Genomic DNA, 12,192 nt, shown 5'->3' with positions numbered 1-12,192 from the left:
AAGAGTGATTGTACAGAGCGTATTCCTCCCTGTGTTTCTCTAGATACTAAGCTACATTACTACGTATTCTTAACGGTAGCATAAAACCAGTGGGTGTCGAGAAAGAAAACGTTTCTGACTAAAATCTAAGACACCCCCCCTTCATATTTGTTTACTCAATAGACCCAAGTGTCGAGCTTTTAAATTGCTCATTAAAGTAAGTGCCATTATGTAGGCATAGTTTCTGTAGGCATCTTCAGTGACATCTGTGATGTAAATAACTTATTGAAAAGAGCTTGGATTTTTGCCCATATTTGCTTTAAATTCTCCGTGAATAGGATTTTTATAGGCTGCATGAAGTCTACGTATTGTGTCTTGGCCTGAGAATAATCTTATCTGCCAGAGTGCAATTAGGCCTCCTTGTAGGCAGACACTCCGCTGAGGTCAACCTCAGCCCACTGGCCTGTGGAGCCTAGATTTTCTTTGGCTTTTAAGGGAAATATGGGATCATGGATGCAGCCATGAAAAGAACTGTGAGAGGCTGGGAGACCTGCTGGGAGAGGCTGGGAGACCAGCCTTAATTCCCAAGGACCACGAGGAACTGCTGCAGATGAAGCAGGCGCTCTCATTAGCTCGCTATCTCTCTGGATGCTCTGTGTTTCCACTTTATTTCGTCAGTGATTTGTGATTGTGTAATAACTGTCAATATTCAGATAAGTATGTATAGTCAGAATACAAATCTCTATCATATTTCAGTATGAGATACCCCATCGTAAATAACTTAATATTAACATTTTGACAGAAATAACATGGCCATTGGAGTCAGAATGTTCTACCCAGATTCCTAAGGTTGGATTCACGTGGAGGGTGTGGGGAAGGGAAGAGGTGTCTGAACAAACAGTGGTGACTGCATGTAGTTTACTGCATAGGACAGCTGCAGAGCTGCCAGTACCAGACATTCCCGATATTTTATGGGGAGTTACAAGGCTGCAAATTGAAGCCAAACATGCCCAAGCATGCATGGGCCAAAATGAGTTTTCACTCCAGATATGCAGCTGGGTAATTCTGTCTTGGTCGGAATCTGTCCTCTTTTCAACAGCCCCAGGTTGCCCTAACGGAGGACGGAAGGCAGGCATGTACGCACCTTGACTACAGCGTCAATAATGATTTTTAAATGTAAATGGAGCGGGATCTGCAGAGGGAAGGCCTAAAAACTTGCATGTTAAAAGCTATTAAAAAACCCCAAGAAATACAAATGTTAGGCTTTTTAATTGTCAACTTGAAAGAGGAACTGAATAAAGAAAGAGTTCAAGGGCAGATTTGCGTAGTGTGGGTACAGTTTGGAGGCTGCAAGGTAACTAGTCAGGGGATGAAGGGCTGAGCCAAATGATGAGCTAACCACTGAAAATGAGCCTTGTCAGGTGAATCACACTCCCCCCAGGAAGTCAGTGACACAGCCCAAGCGGAGCAGCAGCACAGCAGGCCATCACAGAGGGATTTCTGTGCTGTGAAAAGTCAAGCAACATGAATTAATCACACACCAGCTTTAGACAGGACCTGAATCTATAGAAAATAAGGGTTCCTGAGGCTGTAAGAAGAACTAAATCACAGGGTGTAGCTCACCTGTGAAACAACATAATGCCACGGAAAGTCTGTAAATAAGAATTGTGGAACGTAAGTATGCCTGCAGGAACAGCAGTGTTTCTAAACCCATTTTTTTTTTCCTAAGAAGCCATGTATAAGTTCTGAGAGTCTGACAGTTGTTTTTCTCCTCAGGGTATGGGAACATGGCCCCAAGCACTGTTGGAGGCAAGGTTTTCTGCATCTTGTATGCCATCTTTGGGATTCCACTGTTTGGCTTTTTGCTGGCTGGGATTGGAGACCAACTTGGAACCATCTTTGGGAAGGGTATTGCAAGGGTGGAAAAAGTTTTCCGAGTAAGTTCACTACCATTTTTTTGCTTGTGTTGTATAACTTGCTTTTAATTCTGTTGCTTACCTCCTTTCCTTTTTACATGTTGGGCACCATGAAGTATTTACATGTCTGGTTGAGGCGATGCTTAACATCCTTAGGGGCCTCTGTACTCAGTGGAGAGAAACAGACGTCTCTCGATGGTGATGCAGGGGTTACAGATCAAGCTCTGAATTTCCTTATGAGACTATCTCTGGACAATGTATCTCCTAAGCTAGGTTCCTTACAAGGAGTGGTTGTAAAAAAACCTTCAAAACACCACAGGTTGATTTGGACATGTATGTCCGTTCTCTGAAAACGGAAGTTAGTGTAACTTCTGGAGGAACAGGGATGTATTACCAGTAAAGCCTAGAAGACTTCGAAAGCAGGGTTACTGGAGTGGACGTGAACTTGGGAAAAGAGATGGCTGAGGGATATGCTTTCTGGCATGATGCCAGTGACTGGAATCGACTTCATGGTATTTACCTGCCCTGCCTACCATGGCTACGTTCTACACTAGACTTCTGTATAGACTTTCTCATATGTAATTTCCCTTCGTGTTGCCAGTGCCCTCTGTTTTTGAGTCTGTGTCACCATAAGCAATTCTTCCGCAAAGAGTGCCACAGGCCTGGCAAATGCTGTTTTGCTAATTTGCTGATGGTTCACTTCAGGGATTATTCTGTCTTTGAAGCAGAACTTGTGGAAGTGACCTGTGTGATGCTTTCTTTGGAGGCGGTGCAACTGGAGCTAAGTCTTTCCAGGGCTGGAGTGGATGAGAAGCTGTTCAAGCTGGTTAGTTTAATATGCATCTATTTCTAAAACATTCCCACAGATGAGAGCAAATTACTTGTAACTGTTTTTGAAAGGAAGTAATTGAGTATTAGACTGGAGTATGAGCAATTTCCTTTTTGGTTAAATTACTGTGAAGTGTTCCAGAGCAGCCCTAGGGAGTATCTCTCAGGTTAAATGTGGGAAAAGGTGATTATGAGTGAGTAAGCATGTTCATGTCTGACTGGGGAGCATTTGAAAATGGCCTGCATTTTCGTGAAATGAAAATAAGGTTATTGAAAGGTGGCTCAGGTTGGGCTTGCAAAACCAGAAGTAGCTAAGATCCCTCGTTTCTTTTTTACCTAGCTTCTCATCATACCTGCTTCACTCCAAAGGAAACTCAACCCTCCAGCCTGCTTCTGCCCAAGAAAAACTACAGTCTTGAAGTCATGATATGAATTGCGAGTCAGAAAATCTTTAATTGTCAGCTGTAGTACTGGCTTTCTGGGCGACATGGAAAAGAACACGAAACTGTCACTTTAGGATAGTTTATGAATAAAATAATACATGCTCTGGCTGAGGTATTTTAAGATTCACAGGTGAATGCTGATACTAATGTTTCATACAGAATATAGCCCTTTGGCACAAAATGGGATTTCTTTTGGTATTCCAAGTACTCCTTCCTTTTCCCGAGTTAATGATTTATAACCATTATATGTTGTTTATAACCATCTAAACTTTATATTTTCTTCCTTGGTATTTTGTCAGCTTTCAAAGCAATTTACAGATCTGTGGTCCCCTTGTTTAGCCAAGATGTACGTTCCTTTTATTTTGATTCGCATAAATCCATTATATCTGTTCTTTTGCGATTTGGTGTATGGGGTTATTCTTAATTTTCTTCAGTATTCCTAGTACTGAGGTTCAGCTGTTTGAAATATTCCTGATATAGTCTGCAATTTACATACATCTTAGTAACTAGTCTTAATATCAGTTGTTTCACTTTATATGATTATTTACATAAATTTGACATATTATATATGATCACTAAAACATCATACATGATATATAATTTATATTTTTAGCTAATCGGAATATAATAATCATTATAATTTTAGTAACTATGCCATTTATTGTCATGTTGCATTTACATTATTAGGCTCCACGAAAGTTTGGACCTCATCAGATCAATCCACAAGTGGAGTAACAGTTTTTGATTTAATCCTGGGCAGTCAACAAAATTTAGTTCGATGTGTACCTATTTTCTTTCTTTGTAACTGTCTCCATAATGAACTCAAATTCAGCATGTTTGTGGGCGTAAAGCAGCCTGCTACAACCTTTAAAGAGAGGACTTAAAAATTAGGAGAATAGTTAGGAGGAAAGTAACAGCAACAAACGTAGGCTAAATCCACACTGAAAAGCATAACGAAATGTTGGATGGTGAGCATCACCAGTCTTTTGGAGCTAGCTGAGGGGTCACTGAGTGTGTATCAACGATCTAGTGATACAACGAACTGAATTTCCAGAAAGCTTTTGTCAAGTTTTCTCATCAAAGGCTACAAGGAAATGAAACTGTGATGAGGTAAGGGAGAAGGTCTCACACATCACTCCATGTTTAGAGGGTAAATGGAGATTAGGAATAGATGGTGGTATTGTCAGTGTTATTTTACGGGAGTCCTTGCTGAGATCTTAGTGTTTGAACAGAGAAGGCCCAGAGCAGTTTGGGCAAGAAGAGGAATATATAGGTGACAGTGTCTGCAAATCATAGTGTCTCTAGATGTTTCAGGATAGCTAAAATGGAAGCTGCAAAAGGATGGCAAGATGATAGATGTAATCCAGTGTTGGAGATACAAAATTATGCATATTTCTTAAGTTTGCAGAAAGAAACCCTAATATATTCACACAGGGATAACATAAAATTTTACTGCTCCAGAAGGGACCTGAGATTACTATTGATGGTTGTCTGAAAATAACACTGCGAAACTTAGCAGCAGTTAAATAGGGAAAAAAGAATGTCACAAAAGAAGTTGAAAACCAAAAGACCGTTTTATCACTTGTCATGAAAAGGAGCCAGGAAGATATATGGAGCCGATTATTTAAATTCCTGGCTTAGAAGGGTGGTTTCCAAACCCTTTACAATCTGTCCAGCCCAACTACCCAAGAAAGACAAAACCCTGGCACCCAGCCTGCCTACCACACTCCTGTTAGGGAGAAGGGGAACCTCCTCGGGTTCTTTACAACTTGGCCAGCCTGCCAGGCTCATGCTGGCAGCATCAGTGAAGCCAAAGTCCCTCTTGGTAGCCCACAGGATTGGAGGATATTCGCCTAACCTATTCAGGGAGCCTCACTAGCAGCGACACTGAGACAAATCCCTTCAGTATTAAATTAACAATATAATTTATTGTATAAATATGTGACAAAATGCAGGTTCGAATGATACTGGGGATAGGGTATTGACTGCGAAATGGATTTAGAGCAAACACTAAACACACACATACAAAACTAAATACTAATGATTATTAATAGCTAGCCTGATGTTAGTATTTAAGTGCACAAAATATAGAGCTCTTCACCCAGTAGGTGTCCCTATGCAGGGGGAGAAGATAGGTTCAGCCCGTCGACTGATGCCAGAGTTTCAATGATGGTCTTCTGTTCCCCCAAATCCCCCTTTCATTCGCTAAATCTGAGGAACAGTGCTTCTCTCACATCCCCATTATCCGTTGTTTTCCCACACCACTGCACAGATCCATAGCGCACTTGGACCAAGACTATCAAAATTTGGGACAGTTTGGTCCTTGGGGAAAGAATGGGAAGAAAATTTGCATGTGTCCTGGATGATATATCACGTTTCCATGTGCATATGCCTCAACACTCTGCTTCTGCGTGTCTCCAGTTGCCTCTGTTTATCCCGTTCATCCTTAGGGATGATCAGCCATCTTGGCTGATGTCAGTGCAGGTGAGTTCCTGAAATCCTTGCAATTTTGTCATCATCTGTGCAGGTGGATGGGATTTGAAGGCATTGTGGTTAGGATCTTTTCTGAAGCTAAGTAAAGGGTAGAATACATACACTAGCAGGCAAGAAGGAGACAAAGCTTTCTCTGTTGGCACACCAGTCTTTTCACCCCACTAATTTCCTTAACAGATCTCTTGCTCCACCCCACAGTGCAGCTGTGAGCACGAGTGCATACCATGCAAAGAACAGCCTGCCCCTGGCATCCCCTGCCATAGCTGGAGAGATGAAAGGAGGATTCCTCCCAGATGAGCTGTGCTAGTGCACTTCTGCTGCCTCTGACATGACCTGTGTGGAGCCCCGCCAAACCTGCATTAATTAGAAGCACAAATTAGAGCCTAGGAATGCCATATTTAGCTATTACAGTGATCAGCCAACTCACTCTGGGGGAATTTCAAGAACAATTTGAGCTCCATAAAGGGGGAAAGAGATCTGCTCTTACCAAATGCACACTACCCCCACAACACTGACAGAATATTTCAGCAGAGGAACTAGACATATGCTACCACTCTTGTTGTTATCCAAAACGTTACCACTCTTTTGGTTTGTAGATAACGAGGCGGACCACTATTCAGTTGTTACTAGGTAGAGCTGGAAATATTTCACTGCAAAATAGTGCTTTGTAAAACAGGAACTTTTCATGTACCATTTGAGGAAAGAGAAGTGCTGGCAGAGTGACACTGCCTGGGATACAAGGAGGTATCCCAAACACCACTCATTGGCTAGTCTGTGCCATCTGTCCTACTGGAGTAAGCGTGCGAGTAAATAAACTTCAACCAGGACAGAGATGAGAGCCAAAGCATGCCCCATGCAAGCCTTACCTATGCAGCTACTGATTATTCCTCTGTGTCCCATCTTCAATAATCTGGGCAGAACCTGGCTAGTAGTCTGGGCAGAACCTGGCTAGTAGTCTGTTCTCAGATGCATGCAAGTGTGATTCCAGAGAAAATGGATATGTACAGGGTCACCAGGTTCCCTGTATGCACTGGTCACAAGCATTTAATATGGATTCAGTGATGAATCAGTTTTCCCAGCCCATCTGAGAAAACCATGTACGCATTCAAAATCTAATTAAAACATTGATAATTCTTATAAATAATTTTCACCTGGCAAAGCTTTCCAGACACTACAGAAATGAAATATGTATTCCAAGGTGACATGAAACCATAAAAGTAGTATGGTTATCTTACATGTGTGAGGGATCTTATGAATGACCTGAGACTGTTTCTATAATAAACAACAGAACAAACTTGATTCTTTTGGCTTGCTCTGTGCACACAGAGGCTGCAAGCATCTAAAGATAGAAAGGAAAGCACTCCATAGGTGAAGTGCACAATTGCAGAATGCAACAGCTGTCATTATCATGGGTTAAATATAGGCTAAATTCAGATAATCTTTACTCAGACCTTGCTATGAGAGTTTAGATTCTCACTGGAAGTAGATGGAGTGAGCATAACCTGACAGATCTTCCCTCATCTTGCAGTTCAGTACAGCTGCAGGCATTCAGCCTGGGCACAGTGTGCTTCTGAGAGCACTCCGGGATTTTCTGGCTTCTAAGGTAGAGTCACTGCGAGCAGTTTCCTGGACTTGGTTACTTCTTTTACTCCTCTGGCCTACAGCATGCCACTGGCAATACCGCTGGTAGGGTGTGAATAACAATACAGGGGTGTGAGCGAGCAGCCGAGACGTGGATGTGAAGCTCTCATCTCAAGAAAACACACTCCTTTGTGCAGACAAGCAATGCCTCTGTGAAGAATTCACACTTCACTGAACCAGAGACTTGCCAGAACAGACATATCTACTACCTGTCTCTCAGGTTTTCAGCTTAGGAACCTGTTTGCCCATCGATCTCTTGAGAAATGGTTTGCTCTAGATTTAAGAGATGTGTTATGAAAATTATATACACCTTTTTCTGAAGGACGACAGTAGGCATTACCTTAACCTTCAAACAGCCCTAACAAAAGAAGTTCTTAGTTGGAAGATGGAGCTGGGGCAGGAGTAAGAGAAGTTCCACTGAGCTGGTGGAAGACTTCCTTTTAGCAACTGAAAAAGCTCTGCCTTTCCTAAAATCTGTTGTTTGCCTTTCTGAATACATCAGATCTACCCTAACTATGCTTTTAGAGATTCAACACCTTTTAGAGATTTTTGGTTTCTCTGATCTCTTTTGTTACTGTAGAAGTCACAGGAATTGTCTTTACACAGTCCTTATCTGAAAATGAATGGAAAGTGGATCCTGGGAAAGAATTTTGGACAAGAGACCAACCATACAGAGGAGGAACACTTAAAAATACAGTCTTTTTTCTCTCTCTCCCCTCTGTCCATCCATTTACTCTATTATGTCTCCCTTTGCTCTCTCTCCTCCTCTTCTTTCCCTTGGCTCACATCAAACCCACAGTGTTATACCTGACACCAGTATGGGACTGGTGAGTGAGTTCTCCACAAAGTTTGCTGATCAGAGATGTTGTTCGAGGTTTCCTTGAAGTGCCACCTTTACCTTTTCTTCCCTAGGGTAATGCCATGTCTGCTTCCTGCTGGGCACACCCCGTATTTTCTCTTCCAGCCCCATATCAGCATCAATTCTTCTATTTTTTGGCAGCTAAATCAAACTTTCAGATAAGATCATTCCCAAGGCCAGAAATTCAAATCCAAATTGCTGCTTAGGTAAGCCAGGGAAATCATTCTGGATTTGAGCTCTTGTTACTGAATTCAAAATCTGGGACATGGTTAATAGATAAATGTATTATATCCTAAATGTATCATATCCTAAGTTAGCTAGTATGATCCTATTAGTAGTTCTGAATATATGGCCTGACACCTACATCTCTAAGCGGATTGAGTTAGTGGAAGACTGGCATGAAAGTTTCCTCTCCGATTCCTGACATCTAATCAAATGGTACCAAAAGTCAACACAATCTCTGTTATTTTGTTTTACTGCATTTCATTGCTAGTCAGTGTCAGTGCTTTATTGTATCAGCTGCTAAACGCCCACTGAAAGTATTAACACCCTATCTTCTTTTTTTGTAATGTAAGGAAAAAAGCTACATTTTTTTTTTAATTCAGTCATGAACTTCCATGGGGGAATGGTCCAGTGCCATGATCAATCTGCCATCTGCTGCCATCCTGTCTCTGGACAGAGCTGTTGTGACAGGGTGTGAAATTCAACCTATTGGTGCATGAACACAATATTATTCCAAAATGATACAAGATCTATGAGGTGAAATTTCAGTGTTCAGAGCTTAGCTTAACAATTTCCAAAACAAAATGGCTGAGAAATATAAAAAATCAGTCACCAGAAAGGAATCCTGCATTTCCACAGTCTAGTAAGAATTGCTTATTGTTGCAGTAAAGACAGTAGATCTAATTATGTTCTGTTTTTTGGTATTAGCACTTTGATACCATAGAAGCCAGTCAGGAACAGGGCATAAGTGTACTAAGACTCTGTGGAAACACTGATTTGTAAACAGTGATTTTAAATGGAAAATAAATAGGCAGAGAAAAGGATGCGATAGTAGCAAAAGGCAGGTTGGATGTGAAGCAGAAAGTTTTGGAGGGAAGAAGACAGGTGCAAATTAAAGAAAAGGAAGAAGTTGTTAGGGATAATAAAAATTAAGTGAAGCTGATGAGAAGATACTGCTAGAAGAATGGGAAAGAAGGAGCAAACAACCACTCACTCGACAGGACTACAAGGATGTCATAAGGTTATGAAGGGAGAAAATTAGAAGGGCTGAAGCTCAACTAGAACTTAATCTGGTCACTGCCATAAAAGACAATAAAAAAAGTTTCTATAAATACATTAACGTGAAAAAGGAAGGCTAAGGAAAATCTCCATCCTCTGCTGGATGCAGAGGGAAACATAGTGACCAAGAATGAGGAAAAGGCTGAGATACTGAATGCCTTCTTTGCCTCAGACTTTAATGGTAAGACCAGTTGTTCTTTGTGTACCCAGTCCCCTGAGCTGGAAGGCAGAGATGGGGAGCAGAATGAAGCCTCCATAACCCAAGGGAAAATGGCCAGTGACCTATTAATGCACCAGGTAGATGCACACAAGTGTGTCTATGGGGCCGAATGGGACCCACCCAAGGGTACTGGGAGAAGGGCTCACCAAGCCACCTTCCATTATTTATCAGCAGTCCTGGCTAACCAGGGAGTTCCCAGTTGTCTGGAGGCTAGTAAATGTGACGCCCATCTACAAGAAGAGCTGGAAGGAGGATCCAGAGGACTACAGGCCTGTCAGTCTGTCCTCAAGTGCTGGGGAGGTTATGGAGCAGATCATCTTGAGTGCCATAATAAGTCACAGATAGGACAGCCAGGTGATCAGGCCCAGTCAGCATGGGTTGATGAAAGGCAGGTCCTGCTTGACTAACCTGATCTGCTTCTATGACATGGTGACCTTCTTAGTGGATGGCAGAAAGGCTGTGGACGTTGTCTACGTAGACTTCAGCAAAAGCTTTTGACACTGTTTCCCACAGCATTCTCCTGGAGAAACTGGCTGCTCATGGCTTGGATGAGTGTACTCTTTGCTGGGTAAAAAAACCTGGTTCGATGGCCAGGCCCAGAGAGTGGTGGTGAGGGGAGTTCAGTCCAGTTGGCGGCCAGTCACAGGTGCTGTTCCCCAGGGCTCAGTATTGGAGTGAGATTTGTTTAATGTCTTTATTAATGATCTGGATGAGAAGATTGAGTGCTTGATCAATGGGCTGAGGTCAATGGTAGGAGGTTCAACAAGGCCAAGTGCCAGGTCCCGCACTTGGTCCACAACAACTCCCTGCAATGCTACAGGCTTGGGGAGGAGTGGCTGGAAAGCTGCACCTCCCAAAACAACCCGGGGGTGTTGGTCAACAACCGATTGAATATGAACCAGCAGAGTGCCGATGTGAGCAAAAAGGCCAATGGCATCCTGGCTTGTATCAGCAATAGTGTGGCCAGCAGGAGCAGGGCAGTGATTGTCTCCCTGTACTTGGCACTGGTGAGACCACACCTTGAATACTGTGTCCAGTTTTGGGCTCCTCTCTCCAAGAAGGACATTGAGATGCTGGAGCATCTCCAGAGGAGGGCAACGAAGCTGGTAAAGGGTCTGGAGAACAAGTCTTGTAAGAGCGTCTCAGGGAACTGGGGTTGTTTAGCCTGGAGGAAAGGAGGATGAGGGGGGACCTTATCACTCTCTAGTCCTACCTGAAAGGAGGTTGTAGTGAGGTGGGAGTCAGTCTGTTCTCCCAAGTAACAAGCAATAGCACAATAGGAAATGGCCTTAAGTTATGCCAGGGAAGGCTTAGATTGGATATCAGGAAAAATATCTTCACTGAAAGGATTGTCAAGCACTGGAACAGGCTGCCCAGGGAAATGTTTGAGTCACCATCCCTGGAGGTATTTAAAAGATGTGTAGATGTGGTACTTAGGGACATAGTGGTGAAGTTGGCAGTGTCAGGTTAACAGTTGGACTTGATAATTTTGTAGGTCTTTTACAACCTCAGTGATTCTATGGCAGATGAAATTTCCCCTCATAATTCACATAGTACCTTTACACCAGAAGAAGTGATGTTTCGTATGAACTTGCTGTTACCTGCAGGAAAGCTTTGAGCACAAAATGATGCAAACGCTTTCCTCAAACACAAGATCATCTTGTTCTGAGAAGACTTTAAGTGATGTAGACTTGGAGAGAAACACTATGCAGAGCACAGAGTATGCTGACTTGAAACATTTTTCATTTCGTTTCTGTGTTTCTATGCCTCTCTTACTAGTTGGGAATTTGGTTCTTTGAAGCTGCTTCTGTTTTGCTCCCCACACAGCAGAATACCTTGCTGAGGAAAAAAAAGAATCTGTGTGGTAAGAGCTTGTACAGATAACAAAAAGTGTTTCAGAGCACTGATTTGCAAACCCAGAACAAATGGATGTAAGCAGTCTGAGCTCACTATCTATTCTTTTGCCTGTAACACCCTAAGGGACCATCTGAGAGTCACAGTTCCCTGAGCAAGGTTAAAAAAGGAGTGCTTGTAGGTCAACAAAGGATTGGTTTACATATGTAGATGCTTATATGGTGTTTATTTCAAGTAGGCATGCACCTGAATGTACACTTCAAATCTGAGCATCCTGAAATTCAGGGGTGATTTTAAAAACCCTAGGCCTAGATCTGAATTTTGCAGGTAGTTAACACCAGGTTATGGATACAGACATAGCCAAATACTACAAAAGAGATCTGCAGGCAATGTCTTATCCTTCATGATCCTTATAAAGCCTAATTGGCTAAAAAGGGGCCTTACAATGTAAGAATAATAAAAAATATGGATACTCTCTAGCATTTGCCAGCAATACATCCATAGTATCTTATGATTCTAGTGAGCATTTCATTTTCAGTTCCGCTGTTTTAAATCTGAAGACATGCTTTTGTAAATTCGCCAACGATAAAAGTGAAATTAAGGACTGTAGGTACCATAAGAATCCAGAAATTTCAGCAGCTGCATGGGCTCTATACAAAGAGCATGGCAGAAAGAGCC

The 12,192-nt window shown here is 42.2% G+C and overlaps 1 protein-coding gene across 1 annotated transcript in view; it reads left to right on the top strand.

The window, feature by feature from the left end:
• The window catches only part of LOC104498595 (potassium channel subfamily K member 10-like), a gene marked incomplete at its 3' end in the record, with an annotated part of 39,918 nt that extends 34,268 nt beyond the window's left edge, over nt 1-5,650 (top strand). The window contains exons 4-6 of the mRNA XM_010141998.1: nt 1,756-1,916; nt 2,530-2,721; nt 5,588-5,650. Of these exons, the coding sequence (XP_010140300.1) occupies nt 1,756-1,916; nt 2,530-2,721; nt 5,588-5,650 (416 nt within the window). The remainder of the gene's footprint in view (nt 1-1,755; nt 1,917-2,529; nt 2,722-5,587) is intronic.
• Between the last annotated feature and the right edge of the window lie 6,542 nt (nt 5,651-12,192).

The sequence above is a fragment of the Buceros rhinoceros genome, unplaced genomic scaffold (assembly GCF_000710305.1).
Source record: "Buceros rhinoceros silvestris isolate BGI_N320 unplaced genomic scaffold, ASM71030v1 scaffold12670, whole genome shotgun sequence".
Classification (NCBI taxonomy): domain Eukaryota; kingdom Metazoa; phylum Chordata; class Aves; order Bucerotiformes; family Bucerotidae; genus Buceros; species Buceros rhinoceros.
This window is presented reverse-complemented; position numbering and strand designations above follow the sequence as displayed.